The following is a 23,020-nucleotide window of genomic DNA, read 5'->3' on the forward strand; positions in this document are numbered from 1 at the left end:
TCCGCTCCAGACCTTCCACGGCCCTATCAAGAACGCTGAGTGCACGCCGGCCTCGAGCGAATCTGTCAAAAGGAAACCATGGTTTGAGTCTGCAACGCGGGCCTGGTCTTGCTGATGCTCAAAGTTGCCGAAGTCGTGTCATGACTTGCAGTAACGCCACCAATCAACTGCCCATCATTTTAAGGTCAAGAACGCCGGCTTCTGCCTTTTTGGTCAATTTAGCTGTCTGTGTGTCCACTCCCTGCCCATGACGAACTCCTTTCCGCATTGCCGCTGCATTGTCAATAACAAGCAGCATAGCCTTATGCATTCCTCTGTACCATGACTCTCACTGCAACGCCTATACATCAATACTATTATTAGGGGTTTCTACCTTCCCACGACCACTTCACGTTTCATAAATTGTCCCTTCTATCAGCCCTACGAAATTTACACACCCTTTTTGGACCCCATTTAAGCTTTCCTGAATTGGATCACGCAACCTCCGCCACAAACTTACTTTCCTTTTGCGCAGCCCCAAATCGTGGATCAAAATCATCAATTATGCTGTGCAGCTGCCTTCCTAGCTATAGACCTAGGGTCAGCATCAAACAATTTGTACAGTACCTTTGCAGGGTGAACCCGCGCTTGTACAACACATACTCGGAAACCTGATACACATGAAGATATGCATTTCTCCGATGGCGTACTTCCAGACCATCTATCCCTGTACCTTTCCCCGAATTGCTCCAACGCGGTGTAAATTTTGTACGAAAACTTCCCCATTGCTTGCCAAATCTCTGCTCGACAATCCTTGTCTCACCTAGCCGTCTACCTCTTCCATGATCTTAGCGCATCGGGGAAGGATCTCCAGCATTGAGGACGGCCATTGATTCCGAAGGTCGAAGTCGTTTCGGCGTCATTGCTTCGGCAGTGTTCTCTCCGCTCCGGTCTCTCTTCCTGGTGAAAGCCGTAGTCCTCTGGGCCGTGCTGTCTCCATCGGCTTGTGCCATTTGGCTGTCAGTTCGTTGTCGGAACACATACCGCCGGCCTACGGAAGCACCCTCGGGACTACCAGCTGCCCCATTCGTTGGCTGTTGAGCTACAGACTGGGCTAGGGGAAGCTCGAACTGTAGACGAACTGGATTAATCTAGGTACTTGGAAAGGATCAAGCAGCTTACATGATGAGCAATCTTTGACAAAGGGTCAAAATACTCCTTCATCATTAGAACGACCACTCTGTTAGCTTTGTTCAGCGAAAACCGCTTGCCAGAGGATGCTTTCTTCGGCCCGGAAGTAGAAACGAGATATTTCTCCTTGCGGAAGTGATTTGCCATGCCGCTTGCAGTCTGGAGGTCACAATCTGCTTGTGTTAGTTTACAGTGCTCGTTTGACCAGTGAAGTACTTACGAAGGATGTTTGCGAGTTCCTTGTCATTGGTAACATCATGTGCTTCAAGGAAGCGAATACCACGTCGGCATAACGCCAGATATCGCAGCTCGCGGAGAAGCTCATGCTCCTTGCCTTGCAGCAAGCAGTCATAACAAGCATGAACAGCTGGTATTCTCTGGTCCTCTGATCCCCGATATCCATAACAGTGAAGATGTTGCCATGTATCGCAGAAGCTGCAGTTAATCTGGAGACTTTAGCAAGGCGATCGCCGCAGCAATATTAGCTTCACTTACCATGTCATCTTCTTCTTCATCATGTCCGCATTGGCATTTGATGACATCGCCTTCGCTTCCTGTTCCTAGTGATTGGGATCTCCTTCGTAGATTCGTTGCCCTCCGCCGTGGAGGAAGTAAATTGCTCCGCCGGCTCTCCAATTGCCGAATTTTGGTCTGCGAGAGCTGAATTTGCTGCGAAGGACCACCCGCGACCAACAACTTGTGGATAGATTCGACTTGCTTCAGGGTGTCCTGGGTGTCATGTTCCTGGTTTGGTGGGTTGAGCTGTTACTGGCTATTAGCACCTTTTATTTTATTTTATTTTGTTTTATTTTAAGAAACAGCGAAAGCTTACCATGCGCTGGAGGCGCTCCTTGATTCGGAGGTCTTCCGGTCGAAGGGAAGGTGCTACGGTCTTGCTCGACTCTCCTAGCAATCCCAAGCCCTCATTATCTACCGGTACCTCCGCTTCCTGTACTGGTTGCGTCTCCCCTAACGTCGATGTGTTAATTAGTAGTCGGGAGTTCACTTGCGTCGACTTTAAGATAATATCAAGATCTTCCTCGGAAGAGCAGCTTGATGTAGGACTGGAAGCATCATTGAGGGAATGGATATCAGCTTCTCCCGGCTTTGGTAGAGAAGCTTGCGCCATGGGAATTGCAGATTTTTGTTGCAGACGTTCCACTTCAAGAAACCCACCGTGCAAGGGTTGACCCTGCTCAAGAACCTCTCCAGTTGATTGAGTCAGACCCGACTGTCTTGCTTTGGAGTCAGCGACAATGTCGTCCTCTCTCCTCGCGAGTTTTGTGTAGGTCAGTTTCTGTGGAATGGTAAATTGCTCCTGGTCACCAGCCGAGGAATCGGAGGGAAGGATGTGTGAGATTTTCAAGGAAACCTTGTGAAAGCCAGCGTCCATCGGACCACACGTTGAACTTGTCGTCTTCCAATTGGCATTGGGGAAGAAGATGCAGGTTCCTGCTGCTTTTTGAAACCCTGGGGGTTCGTATTGTTCAGGGCGGTCATCGGTATAGAACAGATGCATTCGAACGAACCTGGATCGGGGCAGAGCCGGCATCGTCCCACAGAGCAGGACCACTTGACGAATGAGCGTGTGCATGGCTAATTTGGCTGTCTTAACAGTGATCTTCTTGCCTCCAGGTCCAGCCACTTCCATGCCAGAGAGCGTACGTGACCCTTGATTAGATATAGTGTAGTGAAAAGTAAAAGTATAGAGCTCAACAACATTCGAGGGCTGCTTTGGATCCTCAAAGATCGAGAGCTGCAAACCATGGAGAATGTTCCGCTTTAGAGCATCGAAAGCACCTTTTTCCTAGAAGCAGTCCGTCAATAATGTTCTACTAAGTTTAAGGGTGGGTTTACTCACCAGCCAGTCCAGAAGCTGATCGACACGCTCGCTTCTGCCCCGTTTGAGGACTCGGAAACGGGATACACCAGGTTTGTCCTGTGCTTGATTGAGTCCGTTGGCATAGTCTTCGTATGTTTGCTTCGAAGTGTCGACCTCGTATAGCTGGTCGTCGAAACAGTGCTCACCGAACAGGTGTCGGAGGAAGGCAAGGCTGCTGACTGCCGCATGTACGAGAGTTTGGACCAACTCAGTGCTTTGCTTCACATCAACTGCCTGATCTGTCGACGTCTCGATAGTTGCTGTGGACGTCTTCTGCTTGCTCACTTGTAGCTGTTTGACAACAGTGGTGGGGCGAGACTTCGTAGCCTGTTTCCTGGCCATTGCAGCCGCGAAGGAGTCACCTGGGCTGACTGATGCGGATGAGAGTGAGTGAGAGAAGGTGAAGGGCGACGGAGAGAGAAATTTGGAAGGAAATATAGAAGAGGAAGGAGGAGCTTTGACGAATACGGCTTCGTCTGATCATGTGCTGTGGCATTGGAGGAAGGAGTGACTCGCCCAAACTTCAATTCTGAGAGCAACGAAGACATCCGCCTGGAGCATAGCTACCTTTGACAGTCTGCTAGGTGCTCGGAGATCCTCCAAAAGTCCATTAAATGAAGGAAATCACACGAGAGGGTTCTTCCACGAACGGAGGTTGGAGTAAAGCTGCGCAACTGGCCAGTGCCATGACTGCCTTTCAATCGATCCACCCCTTGCAGTGTTCTTCACAATCTTTCGCATGTCTAAGGTCACTCGAGGACCTGCGTGCCTTCCAGGAAGCACGCCCGAAGGCCATCCTGCACCCCACGCACCCGAGGTAGTCCGATATGGACATGTGGCCTTCATCAGAGCAAAGAGATGAATTATGATTGAGTGATAGCATGTGGGAGCCAGAAACATAAGACTTCATAGAGCGACGAAGTGGCCTTCAAAACTGGACGAAGTGATTGGTGGACAGAGCTGTCGTAATATCGAAACGCAAAGTCGAGATAGCTGCGGCAAATTGCTCCTCAGCACCAAGACCCCAACGAAATGCGCTCTATATCCCCGGTTTACATTCGCTCCCGTGAGTTTGTTAGTTGCTCTCATACATACAAGCATGCATCGGCCGAAAACCCATCAATGCGGTGGTAGTGGATAGAGTCCGGCATCCCAGCTATCGCCACCACTAGACGCATATTGCCTCCCGCCGTCAGATTCGAACACGGCCCGGCAAAGACGCACAAAAGCTGCAACGAGGCCAGAAAGGGAACCTCGGCCGTGCTATGCAATACACCTTCTGCCTCTTACCTGCCTCTGCAGCTATAGTAGGAGCATTAATGGAGGAGGCTGCACGCTGCAAAGCTAAATGCGTTCTGAGAGCAAGCAGACGGCGATGCAAAAGGGATGTGAACTTTGAGTGAGATGAAACACTTGCAGCCGTGGTTTTAGTAATGCCTCTTAAGGCCTGACGCGCCGTGCACGAAGAGAGATTGCTGGGGGCGCGCAAAGAAGTGGCTGAGAGGTCGATGAAAATAAATGGCGGACAAGCGTGATTTGTAGCCGAAGCGTGCTTTCTTCCTCCCTCTCCGAGTGCTTCCCCACCAACACCACCTCACTAACCTGCCCTTACTCCCCGACAGCACAGGACGCCTCGACGACGCTCCCCTCTCTGGTTCGACTGCGTGTTTGTAGGCGTGCGGCGTAGACTCCACTCCACGGCCTGTATTTTTGCCTCTCTCGTTTTCACTTGCACCTTCTCCTAATCTCGCTGTTCGCCGTCGGTGACTGCCCGAGGCCCTCGATCACACCGCCCACCACCTGCACCCGACTTCCCTTCCGGCTACCTTGTAGCAGGGTTTGGTCCAGCTCATGGTTGTCTGAGTTCGTGTAGCTCTTCCCACGCCCCCCTCCGCCGTGCCATCCTTGCGTGTCCTGGCCCCAGGACCTCCTCCCTTTACACCTTTTCAGTGGATGCTTCACTTGGTCCGCTGGCAGTGAACTGGTTCACGAGTCAACTTCAGCAGCTGCGTCTGTGGCAGAGGCCCAACCCCGCTGTGCGTTTACTCCAACGACACGGTGGTGCAAGATGGCCTCGGTCCCACCAGCCAACAGCTGCGACCCCGGATCAAAGACCGTGCAACAGCAAGTCATGGATCCCTACAGCACCTTTGGACAGCTTTCCTTCGCCAAAGCCACTCGTACAACTGTAGTCACAACTACTACCACGACCACGACGTCGCTCCCTCCGATGCTGATGAAAGCCCCGCGAAGCCTGAAAGAGAGGGACTCGAAGGAATACCCTCTTGCTCATACCCCAGCCCCCGAATCGATCCGGAAGTTTGCTTTTGACATCGATGGTCTTCAGGCATGCTTTGAAGAGGCCAACAACATTGAGGAGAAAGTGCAAGAGGTACGCTTACTGATATGCGGTGTTGGAACCAAACTCATTGCGAACATCATTCCAACATGGAATAACAATCTGAAGACGAGCTCGGGCTGACACACTACGTTTCTTCTAGCATAAATCCCTCCACGATGACCTTCTCACCTCGAACGGGAAGATCAGGACAGTAGAATCGTTCGAGGGTCCCCCTGGATTCACCACGCCGAGCCGAGCACCACACTCACATTCCACCACTCTTCACACAGCAAAACGACCAGTATCGGGTCGAAGGAAACGGTCATCATCCCCACCGTCGATCGCCGAGGCTGCGGAAATTGCCAGCTACCACCGGCAACGCAACAAGAGACCACGGGCTTTTGGTCACGATTTGAAAATGGGAAATAATTCACAGATTGGTTCAACCTTCACACCCGAGGAGATGGACGAAGGTGTTCCCGCTACCCCAGATACGGATGCAGGCAGTTCCGGCTTCTTCAAAATTCCAGAGGCGAGAATCGGCCCAAGAAGAGCAAACCTAAGGTCATCATCGCAGCAGGGCCAGCGACAACCCATTCCTGGTCCATGGCGGCTGCAGCAGTCCTTCCCAGGGCCATCCAACACAGGGCAAGGAGAATTGTTTGGTGCATTACCAACGGGCAGTCAACCTTCGTCCCATGAAACCACATATTGTACTTCTGTGTTGGACGGTCCGGGCATTTCTGCCACGCCACCTATTGCCGAGACTGACTTGGAGCCCATCGGGCCGTTCACCACCAACGACAGTGCTTTCCCACAAGCCGGAAGGCCAACCCCACTAGACACAGTTTCTGCACAAGATGCCAGCTTACCAAGCCCCAGCTTGTCACCGATCACCGCAGCTGCTACTCTTGCACAGCAACCTACCATGGGAGCATCTTTCCTTGGAGATGATGGGGATGATGATTCCAACGAAGTCTCGAGCCTTGACATATCTCAGAACTCCATTGGTATGCACAGACACGGTCTCTCTCCAAACTCAAGGAGGATTGAGTTGCCGCAAATGCATGGTGGAATAAGCCCAAATCCCCAGCTACTAACGCCTACAGTGATGGACATTCCGACCATGCTAGATTCATTTGATGCGATGCCGGAAAAGATGAAGACATATGTCATGTATCAGCTCCTCCGCAGATGCACAAAGCCCACCCTCCATTTCGTCGCGGACGTTGTGAACCCAGCATTGAAGTGTGACTTCATTGGATTGCTTCCCCTCGAACTAAGCTTGAATATCATTAAATACCTAGACGTCAAGAGTATGTGCAGCGCTGCACAAGTGTCAAGGAGGTGGAGACATATCATCGATACAGACGAGACGGCTTGGAAAGAACTCTTGGAGAAAGATGGCTACAGCCTACCCGATGGTGAGCTAGAGCGTGCAGTAAAAGAGGGATGGGGGTGGCAGTATCCACATTCATCAGAGAGCTTCGAGCGTGACCTTCGACTTACTACCTATAACACTAAATCCGATAGTGAGAACTCTCCAGGTTCTTCTGGTTCGAGCGTTCTTGGAAATAATATTGACGGCGAGGGAGCAGTGCTAAGATCGTCGTCGGGACGACCTAAAAGGAAGGCAACTAGCAAGCATGGAACGTCCAAGAAATTACGCAAAAAGGGTCCATCCACGTCCAAATCCCAAGCACCATTGTTCGCGAGGGCTGCCGGACTCCAACATGGACCAATTGCCATTGCAGAAGTTGCAGCAGCAGCTATACCGAGTCCTAATATTGGTTTACTAAGCCTGCGGAGCATGCATCTTTTCAAATCCCTATACCAGAGACATCACCTCATCCGAAAGAGCTGGATGGAAGAGGACACAAGGCCGAAACATATCGCGTTCCGCGCCCATCAACGCCATGTTGTCACCTGCCTTCAATTCGACACAGACAAGATTCTCACCGGAAGTGACGATACCAATATCAATGTCTACGACACTAAGACAGGAGCTTTGCGCAGTCGTCTCGAGGGCCACGAAGGCGGCGTGTGGGCTCTGCAGTACGAAGGCAATACTTTGGTGTCTGGGTCGACTGACCGTTCCGTACGCGTGTGGGACATTGAGCGAGGCAAGTGCACACAAGTCTTCCAAGGCCACACGTCTACAGTCCGCTGTCTTGTGATCCTCAAGCCTACACAGATTGGCGAGACGATTGATGGGCAACCGATCATGATGCCGAAGGAGCCTCTGATTATTACCGGCTCGCGGGATTCAACCCTACGCGTGTGGAAGCTTCCCCAAGCAGGCGAGAGAAGCATTATGCAGGCTGGACCCCCTGCTAATGACCACGACAATCCCTACTTCATCCGGGCCTTAACCGGACATCACCACTCTGTGCGTGCAATTGCTGCACATGGCGACACCCTTGTGAGCGGCAGTTATGATTGCACTGTGCGTGTCTGGAAGATCTCAACGGGAGATGTTTTGCATCGACTCCAAGGCCATTCTCAAAAGGTTTATAGTGTTGTGTTGGATCATGTGCGCAGCCGCTGTATCAGTGGTTCGATGGACAACCTAGTCAAAGTCTGGTCCCTCGAAACTGGGCAATGCCTATTCAACTTGGAAGGCCACACCTCACTTGTTGGTCTGTTAGACTTGAGCCATGAACGGCTTGTTTCTGCCGCAGCCGATTCGACATTGCGCATCTGGGATCCTGAAAACGGTCAGTGCAGGAGCACACTCTGCGCACACACTGGTGCCATTACCTGCTTCCAACATGATGGTCAAAAGGTCATTTCTGGGTCAGATCGCACATTGAAGATGTGGAATGTTAAGACAGGCGAATTTGTAAAAGATCTATTGACAGACCTGAGTGGAGTGTGGCAGGTCAAATTCAACGAACGACGATGCGTGGCCGCTGTTCAGCGGAACAACATGACCTACATCGAGGTAAGATCTCGTTGCAACTAGAATGCGCCTGATCATTGCTAATTGTGCTCATAGGTCCTGGACTTCGGTGCTGCACGCGACGGCGTTCCTCCTGATCAGCGAGGACGCCGGATTGTCGTTAATTCAAAAGGGCATGAAACAGAAGACGTGGAGGACATTATCGAGGTTGATCCTGCGTAGTGGTCCACCAGATCTTTGGAGAAGATTCACGATTGCACATATTCTGAGTATGGTTTAAAAGCAATACCCCTTACACGATTTCCGAATATCTTTACGATCGAACGGCCTTAGGCGGATGCCCTGAGTATTTCAGGAACCAGCATGACAAGTCACATGGGTGGCAAAGTTCTGTTTTTTCTCGTTGCTTCCCAGATGGGGCAGCGGGCCATTGGCATTAATCCTTTACATATGACGGTGTATCATGCAGTATATATAGGTTGACTATGGCGTTTTCTGATAGGGAGGTTTACATTGCATGATTAAGGCGCTTGATTCCCTACCTGCTTTCAGGTTGCTTCTTGGAGCAGTCTTCGGATGAATTTCCAAGCAGGGTTTTTTTCTGTTCCATGGATTCATGGGATGATGGATAGAGCGAACGAATCAAAACATTTCCCAAACTCCTTTTGTTCCAAATCAAAGCAACAGCTACAACTCTCCCGTTAAATAGATGGAGTGTACCCTCCGTTACCGTTATTGTGTTTGTAACTAATCTTGGGGTGCACATGCGGAATCGTTGAGAGCATGCGCCACTGTGCCCCTCCACCATCGCTACAAGCCGAAGCCTTGAAATAGGCCCAACACAAACTGCTCACAGGCTTCTGTATTTGAGCAACTTTCAGTCCAAGTCTAACCTTTCACACTGGCTGCAAACACGCATTGCAGCTGGTGCCCCCTCCCCTAATGCCAGCCTACTTCTTCCACATTACCTTTGAGCTCTACCCATTGCGCTCCTCACCGACGACGACCTTCACGCCGCCTCCGCAAACTGATATCTTCCAGTCAGAGCTGCCCGACCACCACACTGTTTCCTGGGCCTCTTTCGCCCCGCCAACGAGCACCTTCTCGGCCATAAAGTCTGCTGCCTCAAGTAGCGACGTTGGCCATCTCCCAAGCCCCCGCGAACGGCCACCAGCAGCGAGACGCTTCAGTCAGCGCACGCGAGCTTCATTCTCAGAGCACCACGACAGCCCAGTGCCTGTGAACAAGCCGGAGACGAGACCTACGCACAGGAGGACTAAGAGCTTTGCGCCTAAGGACTGGAGGTTCGACACCGTCTCCATCCAGAGCATCGACATGAACCCGGACGTAGGCGACGATCTCAACAGGCCGCGAGCGAAGAGCCTCAAGCAACCGTCCCATGCGTCGAATTCGGGGGGTCTGGCGACTAAGGGGAAGTTTATGCCGTCGGACCTGAAGGATACGGAGGTTGGGTGGGGCGTTGTGCATCTGTATCGCGATGGCCAAGAAACACCAGGGTTGTATGATGATGTGGGAGTGGTGGGAAGTGCTAGCCAGGACTTCAACGAGGAGGATTGCACGACGCTGTGTATCCTGGCGGTGCCTTCGTATATGACGCCGTCGGATTTCTTAGGGTTTGTGGGTGAGCGCACGAGGGAGGATGTTAGCCATTTCAGACTTATTCGGACGAGCCGCGCGAACAAGTACATGGTGTTGATGAAATTTAGGGACGCGAAGAGAGCGAGGGATTGGAGAAAGCAGTGGAATGGGAAGGCCTTTAATAGCATGGAAGTAAGTCCTCTCTTCTCTTCTCTCTTGAGTATGGGAACTTACGCCTCCCCCCCAAGCCTGAGTACTGCCATGTCGTCTTCGTCAAATCCATAAGCTTCCAAACCGCAGACTCCAACCACGACCCTTCCAGCTATCCGGACCTCACAAACGACCCCTTCACCCCAGCTCCAACAAAGCAACCCACTGCCCCCCTCCCCTCCAGCGTCTCCTCGCCCGTAGACCCTCCCTCCCTTGCACCTTCCACCCTCACGGCCAAACCCCTTGCACCCCCAACCCCCTCCCTAGTCGAACTCCCCACCTGCCCCGTATGTCTCGAGCGCATGGACGAAACAACCGGGCTCCTCACAATCCTATGCCAACATGTCTTCCACTGCGCCTGTCTAGAAAAATGGCGCGGCAGCGGATGTCCCGTATGCCGGTACACGCAAAACGACTCGCTCATCCTCCGCGGCGGTAGCCTCGATGGCGATGCGCCCGAAAACGAATGCTCCGTTTGCGGCTCCACAGCCAACCTCTGGATCTGTCTGATCTGCGGAAACATCGGTTGTGGGCGCTATGACTCCGCGCACGCTTTCGCGCACTATGAAGCTACGTCCCATACCTACGCTATGGACGTCGTCACCCAACATGTCTGGGACTACGCGGGCGATGGTTATGTCCACCGGCTTATCCAGAACAAAGCCGATGGGAAACTCGTGGATCTACCAGCTAGCACCCAGATGCATCCCCATCCGAATTCTATGACAGGCTACGCATCCGACTCCGTCCCGCGCGAGAAACTCGACAACATGGGCATAGAATACACATACCTCCTAACCTCGCAACTCGAATCCCAACGCGCATACTTTGAAGAACAAGTCGAGCGCGCAGCAGACAAAGCCGCGAAAGCCGCTTCCCACGCTGATGAAGCCGCGCGCTCTGTCACCTTGCTGTCACAGGAACTGTCGAGTTTGCAAGCCCAGTACGACGAAGCACAAGCGGCGATCAAGGCGCTGGAAAAGGACGTTGGGAGACAAGCGAACCGTGCTACGCACGCGAGTGAACTAGCCAGGAAATTGACGAAGCAGTATCAAGAGGAGCAGACGATGAACGAAGCGTTGATGACAAGAATCACGTTTTTGGAAAAGAAGGCGGAAGATGCGGAAAGCAAGCTGAAGGAGGCGGAGAAGCAGAAAGTGGAGCTTGAGGAACAAAATCGGGACTTGAGTTTTTTTATTAGCGGGCAGGAGAAGCTGAGGGAGATGCAGGGGAATGAGATCATGGGGTTACAGGAGGGGGAGGTAGAGAGTGGGTATGTGGAGGTGGGGAAAGAAGAGAAAAAGGGGAGGAGGAAGGGGAAGGGGAAGAAGTTGTAGATATACGCCTGTATAGGTGGCATGGCATTGGAGTCTCGGGTCCGTTTAAATTAGGTGGTAGCAACGGACTAGATACTAGACAGTGGGTATTGCTCGCTGTCATGTATCTTTTAGGCGTTTCAGGGGGACCAAGAGAAATGGCATTCTTTAAATGAGATACCCTAGACAGACCAGTACAAGTTCAACTACTCCGTCAATCAATTACTCTGTGCATTCATTCCTCAGTTTCAACCACCATCACCATCACCATCACCACCATTCACAAAAGCATATAACAATGAAACCCGGATCATAATTCTCCCCTCAACCCCAGAAATACTATACACCCAAAAATAAGGTTTCAGAGACATTTATGCATAAGCCCGCCATCTTTGTTGTCTGCCTTGCCAGCAAATATTTGTTTCGTAGCCGCATAGCCGTTAGAAATCGTCAGTCATTACCACCACCACAACAAAAACGACCCTAGACGGTGTTGTAGCCAGTCCATCAGTCGGAGAAGAAAGGAAAAGAAAATGAAGGAAATCCAGCGCCGATTAACACCGATCCCATTCGCCTATCCAACATTATATCCAGCCAAAATACCTGGATTGAAAGTCATTAAGCAAGACGAAACCATATGGGCACAATCTTGACGATGATAAGCCGACTCCAAGACAATCTTCGTTATTCCAACGCATTCATGGAATCTCGTAGTCCCAAGGACAGCCAAGTGGTGGAATCCAAATACTCACTCGTTCAATTCAATCAGGCAACTCTGGAAAGCCGGTATTCAAGCTGGAACAACCAATCAAGGGGTACTGCAACCATGTCGAATATAAGGCCGATAGTTAGTCGAGAGAAGTCTAACCACTTGAAACAAGATGCCGAAATTCAGAAGCGGAGTTGTACTTGCTTGTCAAATCCAATCATCATCCTTCTCTTTCTTTCCCACCACCCCAACCTCCTTCTCAAACTTCATATCTAAATTTAGGTCAAACCCCAGATCCATCTTAGGCGCTTGGATTTGTGGAGCTTTCTCAACTTTCTTCGGGCTCTTGCTGGGGCTCTTGACCGGGCTTCCTGGAGGCTTACCATCACTAGGACCCATGCGGACAGGCTTAACATCCCATCCGTCTTCTGATGCAGCGGCAATCCACAGCTTTACCGCATCGTGAACAGCGCCGTAGTACTTTGGATTACAGGCCCGAAGATGGCCCATCAGTTTCTCAAACCCGGAGACTTTGAATTCGTTGCGGAGGGTATTGCGGGAGTCCTTGGTCGGGAGACTGGCGATGAGAGCATTTAGGAGGTCCAGGTGAGTGGCTATGTAGTTGGTGGCATCCCACTCAACTCCACCGACATAAGGAGCAGCAGGCACAATAGCTCGAGGGCCAGGGAAGTGAGTCTTCGTGTATGACTTTGGTTCAGCGCTGGTAGGTGTTTGGGGTAGTGGAATGACATTAAGATGGTGAATGAAGATCCAAAAAACTTCTTTGGTGACGTTGGTTATCTCTTTGCACCATACCTGGTATGGACGGGGTTGGTGCATTTGGAGAATGAAAGGAACGGTTGACGAGTGCTTCTCTTTGACGGGATCCTTGAGATACTTCAGAAGTTCAGTGGCCCGAGAAGGTAGATCAAGCTCCGACGCGGCAGAGAGGTGAGCGAAGAGGAGCTGAACTATAAGTTCGCGGGTAGTGAAATCGCTAGGTCCTTTGTGTTCCTCATCAAACAACATCGCAAGCAAGGCAGGGAAAAGCGTGGGTGCAATCTCCGCAAGTTGTTTAAGGGCTGAGTCGGTTGTGCAGAGACCCTTAAGACACCGGAGGACTTCGTGGAGTAATTGGTCTTCATGGTCTTCGCGCCACTCAACCTCCATGATCCGATGGAGTAGACTGACCAATTCACTCATTCCGCCCTCTTTCATAAAGTCATCAACCCACTCCACGGTCTCGTTGCGAAGGAGAAGTCGAAGCTTGTGGAGTTTCCCTACCTCCACCTGCTGCGGTTTCTGGGTCTTTTGCATATATGTCACAAACTCATCAGGCGTGGTGGCCTTTTGACCCTTTGAGATGGACCGTTGGGATCCATTGGAGATGAGCGATCTTGAGGAAGGAGACTTCGGGATCGGATTCGGCTTGGACGACTTTCTCTCGTTCAAAGCAGCCTCGGCCTTTTGCTTCTTTAGGGGCGAGTCACCCTTGCTGAATGTAAACGTTCTGCTTCGTGGTCGACTACGCTTAGAAGAGGTCTCCAAGGTAGTAGCCTCTAATGGTGCGACCTCTTCTCCATCCGAGTCTTCCCGAGATTTAGCGGACCTGCTCAGAGTCGACTTTGTTGATTTCTTTCCGGTAGTTCCACCGACCGAGGAATGCGCTGATGTTGCCCGAGAGCCTGACTGTGGAGTATCGAGTTTGTGAGTGCGGACAAAGTCGGCCTTGACCTCGAGTTTGAGAGTTCGCATTTGGGCTCGTTGGTGTTGCGGGATGTTCCTCGATTCCTATGGACCACCTATCAATACTATTTGACAAAGTTAGGTAGAGAAGATGGCTTACTAGAACAGCTTCAAACTCGGCCTCGACGATTTTCCGGTCGAGTTTGACTTGTGGCGTACCAGCCTGTGGCTCCCTATTTCTTCCGTTAAAAGCAGCGACGGCAGCCATGACTCGATTGCCCTTCTTCGGCGGACTGGGTTGTTGCTTCGCCGTCGTCCTCTCTTTGGATTTGTGGCCATCGGAGCTAGTGCGCTTTAACATGCTTCGTGTTGTAGCGCCCTTCGGAGGAGAGGCACCGTTTGACCGCCCCTCGTTCCCCCTTGAGTCCGAAAGTGGAACTCTGTCATTATTCATCTTTCGTGAGAGTGTCTCGAACAAAGAGGTGGCAGACGCACTGGTAGACAGGATCGTGGACTTCGGTCGCTCTTTGATGACTGGCCGCTTCTGCAGCGAGGGCTGACCATAGTCGAAGAAGTTGCGCTGTTTGGAGGGGGAGTAGTCAGCCGGGGTATAGAGGCGGATTTCCTGCTCAATACTTCGCCGGTCGTTGAGAGGGACCTTGCTGGTTGTAGTGACTTCCTGGAAGGGCTGGCTGCTGAACTGAGCCCAGATGGGAGTCTGGACCGGAGCAGCAGCATTGGAGGAGCTGGGCGGCGTCGTGTTCTCCTTGTCTTTCTGTGTGGGCGTTCGCTTTCCAGCCTTGGGCGACTTGGCCTTCTGGAACATGGCAGCGAGGTTGGTAGAAGACTTTGTCTTCTTTGGCTTCTCTGCTACCCTCGTCTCTTCCCTTACCCGGCTCGGCTCTCTTGACTGCTTCCCCTTCATCGTGTCTCTATCCTTATCCTTTCCCAGCGATCGCAGGGACACTGTGCTGAGGGTCTTCTTGTGAAGTCCCTTGGCAGGGCTTTGCTTCACTTCCTGAGACTTGCGCGGCGTCGACGGGTTGCTAGGAATATTCTGCGTCCGGGCTGCAGATCGAACTTGGCTGCGCGGATGGTCTGGCAGCAGCAATGGCGTCGGATTGCTTAGCGTGGTGCCATCGGACGGCGAACGCCTGTGGTTCTTTGGCACAATAATAGACTTGAGGACCGAAGACGACTTGTTCCGGCGATGACCCCGCTGGTCAACTGCCGCACTGGTCGCCGCCATTGAAGCCTTCAGGAATGAAGATCGGGAAACAGAGACCGGGGCTCCAGGGCACACCCCTAAAGTAAGAAATAGAAGAAGGTGTTTTGGCTATAATAGAAAGGCGAAAGGTAATATAGAAGGAAGTGTTGGGGTTGGGGCACGATGGTCGTTCCCGGTTCGTTGCCAAGCGCAAACATACGGCCGTTTCCAGAGCAACCAAAATGGATGCCCTAGCCCAATGCACACTAGCACCGACCCTCATAACTAACCCCTCCCCACTCACTCTTGCATCATAAGGATCACGGCAATGATCTAGTTGGCACCGACTTTGCTGGAAGTTTATTACCTCCTCATATTAATTCGAGGCTCAATCGCGATAGTTGACTCAGATTTTACTAGAAAATGCCTATCTCAAATGCTGCTCCTCTCCCAGCTATATAATCTCCCAGTTCTCCTCCTATCCTCCCCTCTCCCCATTTTGAACGACAACATAAACCATTTACTCTCAAGCCTCAAACATCAAACGGTCACCAGCTGCCAAACCCCTCCGTCGGTTGAATATGCTGCTCGTCACATTCAGTGATGTAGTCGTCGATGTCGTAAAAGTTGGCCCTGTATATTGTGTGGTGGATGTAGTGCTATTTGCATACGGAGGCCTTGTCGTATACCCAGAGGTCGTCGTGCATCTTGAAGTGGATATTGTCGACAGAGGAGATGTACCAGATGAACCAGTACCTGTGCCCTGTGTCGGAGCAGTTAAAGTGATCACCGTCGTTGAAGTTGAGGTGCCTTTGGTTAACGTGATATTGTAGGTTGAGGTCGTTGAAGACATAGAGCTATCAGGAACTGAGGTTGTTGAATTTAGCGACGTAACCGGGGTCGACGATATGGAGGTGGTTTTTCGGGTGGCCAGTGTTGTGCAAGGCATAACGGTTGAGCGCGTGATAATCAAAGTTACAGTACGTATTATAGTCTATTGTTTCAAGTCAGTGAAGGTTCGCGGAAATGCACAGTTTTAAAGCAACATACAGCGCTTGTAGTGGTAATGAATGCGGGAGTGACACCCAGGCAAGAACAGGCACTCGAGTAATGTTCGTCCGTGCAGGCACTTGTAGCGTAGAACGGGATGCTTCCATGCGTTATAATAGCTGTGATAGTTGAAACTTGAGGAACTGGATCTCGTTTCTTGTTAGGAGAAGCGGTCGTGCTAACGGTAGTAAAGGATGAACCAGAAGTCGTAGAGCATGGTGGGACTACCGTCAATGTCGATGGGACGGTAACAGTTGTGGTGATGATGCTAGATTACGGTTAATTATGGGCTTCTAAGTTTTGCTCTGTATTCATACATTGGGTCCACTAGGACTGAGGTTGTCATGTAGTTCATGCAATTGCTGGTTCCCGTAGCAGGGTGATTTGGTCCTCGTCGCGTCCCGCCGACTGCTCGAAGGCAGTTATCTTGGAAGCATTCTTGGGCAAAACAGAGTGTAAAAAGCAGAAACGTAGCAAGTGAAAGGAACCCCATCTTGAAGTCTGTCGTTTGTGCTGCAGGTATCGCTCAGCTGCTCATAACGAAGAATGTGGATGTCCTTGCTCGTTTTATATGTAGGCCGAGAGCATTGCATGAGAGGACATGAGCAATTCGATATTCTGCCTAACGTCCTTTGGCTTCAGTGTTTGCCTCGATCGAGGGCTAGAGACAAAGCCAAAGGTGTACGCGCGAAGGTCTTCGTACCTGGCTAGTTTCGGTGGAGGCACTCTTAGCTTGCGAAATCGAGGCATCAGGTTTCTGGTGAAATGAAAACGCTAACTGAAGGAAAGGCCGTTTTCCATCTTTGGGCTTCGATTGCATAAAATAGTGCGATTTAGTAGATCCTGCAACGGATTAGCTCGTCGACGAGGACTTCTTAAGGGTTGACGCCCACATGGTACAGACAGTAAGAGTGCCGAAGTTGAGAGCAGAGGCTCAGTACTGGACGAGCTGTGAGACAATTGGCATGTGTACACAACATGCTGTACTACGTAGAAGAGTTGCGGCCTAGGTGTCCTTGGACGCGTGCATTCGCGTGTGACCCCAATGTAGGTACTCTACCTAGTAGTCATGGATTTCCATATTAATAGGGCTAAGACAAAACGCTCGGATGTTGATTTCCAAAGGATTGGTGACCTCGGATCCGCCGGTGATCGCGACGTTGAATCGAGGGTCGGAGGCTGACGAGAATCAGTTCTTGGACAACCAGGAGAGGAACGGCCGACATACAGCTGTAACACTTAGGCTACGGCTGAGGTACTAACCACTCACACGAGGATTTAATGCTCGTAGCATGGCTCGTCTGTCCCCCTAATGTCTTGTGTAAGGTGAGAATCCGGTACCCTTCTACTTAATTCCACGTGCTCGTATGAGCGTTATCATCGTATCGCCTGTGTTGCCTTTCTTGCTGTGCATTCTGTAGAGAAGACTGCATGTGCCATGATCAACAACTCAGATTGCTCTAGGATGCTAGTAGGAGATTTGTCAACAAAATTAGGTATCATTTACAGGAGGCGCACGGACGCCGAGCGTTGAGGAACAGAGGGTTTTCAGCCATAGAGCTGCAGGATCACATGAGTGACACGGTGTGGGGCGTGGTGCCGCAATCCAGCACAACGAGCAAAACAGTTAGCTCCACCAGTTTCAAAGAAATTAAAAGACTCTGGAAAGAGAAGGTTGAAACAGATGTTCCGGCGACAGCGAGCAGCCCTCGGGCCAGCTTCGGCCTCGACGCGAAGCCGGGATGACGCCCTCTGCACTAGTTACGGAGGGGTATAGGAGGAGGTGTATCAGCTCCCGACTTCAATACTAAATTGTAACTGGCACCAGTATAGACTCATAAAAACCCCTCTTTAGTGCTGGAAAGAGGCAGCATACATTTAACGCAGGTCCATTAGGATGACGTGAGTGCACTATAAGAGTATTGATTTCCAAGGCAACTGTTGACTTTGGATTAAGCTGCAAGTTCCCGAATGCGGTAATAAACTCGCATATCCGAGATGCCATATATGAAGCACACGGATCCAGATATTGAGGAGCGGAAGCCTCGTTCAAGCCGCTACGCCGGAGGAAGAAAGTTCGCGAATAAAATGGCCTGAATCATACAATACATAATCATCCACTGCACTACCCATTGGGATAGCACCTGTGACTGTCCGTGTTTTTGGGTTTTTCGGTCCGTGATCCATTTTGCAATCATCAAATACCACATAGCATAGCCTGAGGATATGCGATTGGCGATCTGGACGTGAAAATTCGTGGTTGCTAGAACAGCAAGAACCAGCTGGGGCAAGGCTAGTTGTGGTAAGGTGGAAATCTTTGTGCTGACAGCTCTTGAGTCCGCAGAGCTCCTGGTCTTAGACTCGGCAGCTTCGACTACAGGGGTCTGAAGAGTGTCCCACAGGACTGTAGCGCTTGATTGAAACAGTAACCAGAGCGTCGGTACTGCTATCAGGAACAGTGGCAAGTTCGGCAGAGTCCAGTATCGAAGAAATCCCACATTCCTGGTAAGATAAGCCAGCTGTACACACTATGTAGGTAAGACTCACCAGTAATTGCTCTGTACCCATGAGTAGACGCTCGGGATTTTATCATGACACCAAGGCCTTTTCCCCGCACCTGAACTGAGTCGCACACAATACTCCTGGTAGGCTAGCCATTGAGGGCCGAAGTAGCCAACGGCGATCAAAGCACCAGAAACTAATGTAACGAAGATCCTTCGGAGTTCTTCCTTACTTAGCTGGAGAGTCGCAAGACGTGGAATATTACAAGTAACATCGTAAAGGAAGATGAGCCCGTTAAACAAGCCATTGCCCCTGATCAAGGCTGCTGCGCCGAAAATGCCGCCTGATGTCAGAAGGTACATATCTTGACGAGCAGACCAAGCCTGAGCGGGGGTTCTAGATTCCTGGGCAAGGGCATAGCAGAGCATGCCTGACAAGTTTAACGCTGAGAAGAGCGCTTCGGTGTAGGGAGCACACAAGAACAAGCCAGCCGGAGATAGTACATGGAGAATTGATGCGATGAACGGGATCTGCCCTTTCTGCTGACGGCCCAGGATGACCTTTAGAAGCTGATATAAGACAAGTACAGATATGAAATGACAAGAGTTAGAAATAACTATCGCAATCCAAATGTAAAACTGAAGTGATGGCTCAGCATTTCGCGATAAAACTAAATCACGTTAGAATCCGGTAATTGGAAAGGTGTGAAGACATGTGACTTACAGCGAGTTGCAGCACTTAGGATTCGCGTGTACGCCCAGCTGAAAGCCCACTCTTGTTCGTAAATGTAACCTCTTTGGGCAGCTTTGACGAAGTACAGCGCATCCCACCGAAAAAGATTGAGGGAAAGGCGGCTGGAAAGAGACAACGACTGGGATCTGAGACGCCGGAGAGAATTATCGGCAGACAGAATGAGCGCTGATGTATCATACCCAGGACCTGGACAAAATGCTGCAAGGAGAATCAAAAGAGCCTTCCAAGCAAGAAACGCCAAAAGGAGACGTGTGGTAGGATTATGTAGCAAAGATTTGGATACTGCCCTCATTGTGGCCAGCGCAAGTCATCGCCACTTCGTGGAGGACTGTGATGAATGACAATAGTAGTTTGGGAATATGGACAAGTTAAAGCCTGGGTCTTGAACAGGCATTCTTGGTGCCGGAAAATCTACCATCCGCGCTCCGCAAGCGAGCCCACGCTTGGCACCGATTTTGCCAACTTCCCGCACCGACATCGTCGATTCTTCGATTCTTCGATTCTTTCGACCGCACCAACTTCGACGTCCGCCAACAACCACACGGTAAGCGCTTTCTCTCAACCTCAATTGTTTTCTTCAACATATACGTCGCGCGTTCCAAGTTTGGAATCATGTCGATATTTGAAGATGGCTAGAGCGTGGATTGGCAGCAATGTCTTCCAGTTCTTAGAGACACGGAACCTTGGTGAATGAGATTCGCTGACGGCTTCTGTTCTCAATGACAGCCTGGACGAACAAGATGCCACCAAAGGGCAAGAAAGCGGCGCCCGCGCCATTCCCTCAAGGAAAAGCCGGTGCGAAGAAGCCAGCGAAGGTATATAAACTCTCACCGAGCACTGCATGCGCCCACAAGCATGACTTCAGGTGTGCGAGCTAACTATGATGCCACTCCCTTAGAACCCACTCATCGAGAAGCGCCCCCGCAACTATGGCATCGGCCAGGACATCCAGCCCGCCCGCAATCTCTCCCGTATGGTCCGATGGCCGCAATACGTCCGACTCCAGCGACAGAAGAAGATCCTCAACCTCAGACTGAAGGTCCCCCCCGCGATCGCCCAGTTCCAGCATGTCCTTGACCGAAACAGTAAGAAAAGAAAAGAACATTGACAGTGGAATGTAAGACTGACAACGCATAGCTGCCGCCCAGGCCTTCAAGCTGCTCAACAAGTACCGACCGGAGACCAAGGCTGAGAAGAAGGAACGTCTGACCAAGGAGGCTACTGCCATCTCCAATGGACAGAAGAAGGAGGATGTGAGCAAGAAGCCATACACTGTCAAGTACGGTCTAAACCACGTCGTTGGCCTCATCGAGAACAAGAAAGCATCGCTGGTATTGATCCCCAACGATGTTGACCCCATTGAGTTGGTTGTCTTCCTTCCCGCTCTTTGCCGCAAGATGGGCATTCCGTATGCTATCGTTAAGGGCAAGGCCAGGCTTGGCACTGTTGTTCACAACAAGGTATGCTTCCGTACACACACCTCTTTAGATTCCGTGTACCAATTTGAGAATAGACTGCTGCTGTGCTTGCTTTCACCGAGGTTCGATCAGAGGACAAGAACGAGCTCTCCAAGCTTGTCTCTGCTATCAAGGACGGCTACCTCGAGAAGCACGCCGAAACGAACCGACACTGGGGTGGTGGTATCATGGGTGCTAAGGCAAACGCTCGCATGGACAAGCGGAGGAAGGCCTTGGAGAGCGCTATCAAGATCTAAGCGGCTGATGGCTGATGGCTGAAGGGATTTCATAGGCTCGGCGTGTCTTTTACCTTTGCATGAGGCGAGCTTGGAGCAATACCTAGGTGTTTAGGGCTTCCAAAAACAGCCACCATGGGCTAGAATCAATCATCAGGAGATTACTCACATATTGCGGCGAACTCTTCGCATGGTGTGATGAATAAGCGAGTGTGGATACCGTCGGCAGTAGCGTCGATTATTCCTCCAGACAAAATGGAAGGTACTGCTCCCCCACTAAGGAAAACACTTGAGTTTCAACATCTTGTCAATACTTGTGTCATCTTAACAACATACAGTCTCGAAGCTGTACAAGTACTCCACATATCGAAAGTCCCGATTGCAGCATAGTTTTGGTGTTTGCGTGGCCGCCGCCACCCTATCTCCGAGCTCAAGATGCCTTTGACTATCTTATCAGATTCAGATGTCCGCACTCTGCTTTCAAGTCTCACAAAAGAAGACATCCTCGACCTGCAGCAAAGCTTGGCCGACGCTCTTCACTACTACTCTACTTCGACCGAAGAAGACCTTAACGGCTGCTGTTCCTTATACCAACCACTGCGGACCGCCCTCAAACGCAGTGATGGCCAAACCACCCTGTTCATGCCCGCGAGCAGCAACGATGGGATCGGCGTAAAGATTGTAACGCTATCGGAGCCAGACACTAAAAAGTCTGATGCTGCATCGCTCCAGTCATTTAGTTCTCTGTCCCTAGCCTCGACGACGGAATCTACAACCTCGTCTACAACTGCCTTCGATGTCCCGCCAGACTCAATAGCAAGCGGCCATAGCACAACACCAAAGGGCTCACTCACCCTCCTAGATAAATATGGTACACCCCGTGCCCTCGTCAACGCCGAGGAAATCACCGCCTTCCGCACCGCTCTCGCTTCAACCATGCTGTTCAAGAAACGGACGAATGTACACGATGTCGTTGTCTTTGGCGCTGGCAAACAAGCTTATTGGCATATACGTCTTGCGCTTCTGCTCCGCGGGCCAGAAATACACCATCTGAATATCATAAACCGGACTTTTGAATCCGCACACGATTTAATCGAGAGACTATATGAGCCGCTACAGCAACCCGTCGCATTCCCCACCATAAACATTCCAATAGCCGAAACCACCGATCTTGTACGACCCAAGATCCAGATCCTGACGCCGAGCCACACGGAATACGAACGCCTTCTGAAATCCACGATTCGCGCTTCCAGCATTATATTCTGCACGACACCGTCGCTATCCCCGCTGTTTCCCGCCTCTTATCTCACGAACCCCGAAGGTAGGAAGAAGGGGAGATATGTGGCCGCGATAGGCAGTTATAAACCGCACATGGTGGAAATCCATCCAGATATCCTGCGGCAGAATGTAAAAGGCGAACACGGACATCATCACCACCGACACGTGCGACAAGGCGGCGCGATCATCGTGGACAGCGTGGATGCGTGTCTGAAGGAAGCCGGGGAGATTATTCAAGCGGGGCTTGGGGGTCGCGAGATTGTGGAAATTGGTGAGCTATTGATGCTGAAGCGAGATGCGGAGAGGCGACGGTTAGAAGCTAAAGGAGGGGATGGGAGTCGTAGCGGTGATGAGGGACTGGGACTGGATGGAAGTGGGGTTGAGTTGGGAGAGGCGAAGAGGGTTAAGGGTACAGATAAACAGGTGCAGGATGCTGAGAAGGGGCTTATGGAGTGGTTGCAAAAGGGGAACGTGATTTATAAGTCTGTGGGGTTGGGATTGATGGATGTTGTTGTGGGCACGGATTTGGTGCGGCTGGCAGATGATAGGGGAATCGGCACCAGGATTGAGAATTTTTGAGGCGGGATAGATGGGTATAGTGTCGCGGGGCTATGGGTTGTAGTATAGGAGGGTATTTGCGTATTGGTTTCGACGAGCCCATCTTGACGACCACGTCCTTTCAAGGTCGACCAGAGCTCGAAAATAATAGATCACATCAAATG

The 23,020-nt window shown here is 51.1% G+C and overlaps 9 protein-coding genes across 9 annotated transcripts; 5 read left to right on the forward strand and 4 right to left on the reverse strand.

Annotated features, from left to right (window-relative positions):
• Nucleotides 1-827: 827 nt before the first annotated feature.
• Nucleotides 828-3,394, reverse strand: BDR25DRAFT_345980 (uncharacterized protein; the record flags this gene model as incomplete). Its single annotated transcript, XM_033694104.1, has 6 exons — nucleotides 828-1,130; nucleotides 1,162-1,343; nucleotides 1,391-1,616; nucleotides 1,666-1,932; nucleotides 2,003-2,977; nucleotides 3,032-3,394. 6 exons carry the CDS (start codon nucleotides 3,392-3,394, stop codon nucleotides 828-830), a joined length of 2,316 nt encoding a protein of 771 aa, XP_033542244.1.
• Nucleotides 3,395-3,791: 397 nt separating this feature from the next.
• BDR25DRAFT_378566 (uncharacterized protein) lies at nucleotides 3,792-4,455 on the forward strand (the record flags this gene model as incomplete). The annotated part of the gene is made up of 3 exons (XM_033697554.1): nucleotides 3,792-3,869; nucleotides 3,933-4,118; nucleotides 4,225-4,455. 3 exons carry the CDS (start codon nucleotides 3,792-3,794, stop codon nucleotides 4,453-4,455), a joined length of 495 nt encoding a protein of 164 aa, XP_033542245.1.
• A 168-nt stretch (nucleotides 4,456-4,623) lies between these two features.
• BDR25DRAFT_306568 (WD40 repeat-like protein) lies at nucleotides 4,624-8,943 on the forward strand. The gene is made up of 3 exons (XM_033690650.1): nucleotides 4,624-5,444; nucleotides 5,554-8,337; nucleotides 8,392-8,943. The coding sequence occupies exons 1-3, from the start codon at nucleotides 5,121-5,123 to the stop codon at nucleotides 8,515-8,517; spliced, it is 3,234 nt and encodes a 1,077-aa protein (XP_033542246.1). The 5' UTR covers nucleotides 4,624-5,120; the 3' UTR covers nucleotides 8,518-8,943.
• A 201-nt stretch (nucleotides 8,944-9,144) lies between these two features.
• BDR25DRAFT_294894 (zf-UBP-domain-containing protein) lies at nucleotides 9,145-11,441 on the forward strand (the record flags this gene model as incomplete). The annotated part of the gene is made up of 2 exons (XM_033688813.1): nucleotides 9,145-10,086; nucleotides 10,143-11,441. The coding sequence occupies exons 1-2, from the start codon at nucleotides 9,238-9,240 to the stop codon at nucleotides 11,439-11,441; spliced, it is 2,148 nt and encodes a 715-aa protein (XP_033542247.1). The 5' UTR covers nucleotides 9,145-9,237.
• Nucleotides 11,442-12,336: 895 nt separating this feature from the next.
• On the reverse strand, nucleotides 12,337-15,064 carry BDR25DRAFT_318286 (uncharacterized protein; the record flags this gene model as incomplete). Its single annotated transcript, XM_033691736.1, has 2 exons — nucleotides 12,337-13,920; nucleotides 13,976-15,064. 2 exons carry the CDS (start codon nucleotides 15,062-15,064, stop codon nucleotides 12,337-12,339), a joined length of 2,673 nt encoding a protein of 890 aa, XP_033542248.1.
• A 484-nt stretch (nucleotides 15,065-15,548) lies between these two features.
• Nucleotides 15,549-16,732, reverse strand: BDR25DRAFT_378572 (uncharacterized protein; the record flags this gene model as incomplete). The annotated part of the gene is made up of 3 exons (XM_033697555.1): nucleotides 16,390-16,732; nucleotides 16,073-16,340; nucleotides 15,549-16,016 (listed from the first exon to the last, which is right to left on the reverse strand). Exons 1-3 carry the CDS (start codon nucleotides 16,563-16,565, stop codon nucleotides 15,549-15,551), a joined length of 912 nt encoding a protein of 303 aa, XP_033542249.1. The 5' UTR covers nucleotides 16,566-16,732.
• A 1,394-nt stretch (nucleotides 16,733-18,126) lies between these two features.
• BDR25DRAFT_269945 (mannosyltransferase) lies at nucleotides 18,127-19,667 on the reverse strand (the record flags this gene model as incomplete). The annotated part of the gene is made up of 3 exons (XM_033687186.1): nucleotides 19,298-19,667; nucleotides 18,620-19,244; nucleotides 18,127-18,574 (listed from the first exon to the last, which is right to left on the reverse strand). Exons 1-3 carry the CDS (start codon nucleotides 19,617-19,619, stop codon nucleotides 18,130-18,132), a joined length of 1,392 nt encoding a protein of 463 aa, XP_033542250.1. The 5' UTR covers nucleotides 19,620-19,667.
• A 174-nt stretch (nucleotides 19,668-19,841) lies between these two features.
• Nucleotides 19,842-21,293, forward strand: BDR25DRAFT_306571 (60S ribosomal protein L8-B). The gene is made up of 4 exons (XM_033690651.1): nucleotides 19,842-20,142; nucleotides 20,226-20,412; nucleotides 20,465-20,787; nucleotides 20,841-21,293. Exons 1-4 carry the CDS (start codon nucleotides 20,068-20,070, stop codon nucleotides 21,039-21,041), a joined length of 786 nt encoding a protein of 261 aa, XP_033542251.1. The 5' UTR covers nucleotides 19,842-20,067; the 3' UTR covers nucleotides 21,042-21,293.
• A 20-nt stretch (nucleotides 21,294-21,313) lies between these two features.
• Nucleotides 21,314-23,019, forward strand: BDR25DRAFT_269952 (NAD(P)-binding protein). Its single transcript, XM_033687187.1, has one exon. The coding sequence runs from the start codon at nucleotides 21,456-21,458 to the stop codon at nucleotides 22,875-22,877; it is 1,422 nt and encodes a 473-aa protein (XP_033542252.1). The 5' UTR covers nucleotides 21,314-21,455; the 3' UTR covers nucleotides 22,878-23,019.
• Nucleotide 23,020: the final 1 nt, after the last annotated feature.

The sequence above is a fragment of the Lindgomyces ingoldianus genome (assembly GCF_010093535.1).
Source record: "Lindgomyces ingoldianus strain ATCC 200398 unplaced genomic scaffold BDR25scaffold_38, whole genome shotgun sequence".
In the NCBI taxonomy this organism is placed as follows: Eukaryota; Fungi; Ascomycota; class Dothideomycetes; order Pleosporales; family Lindgomycetaceae; genus Lindgomyces; species Lindgomyces ingoldianus.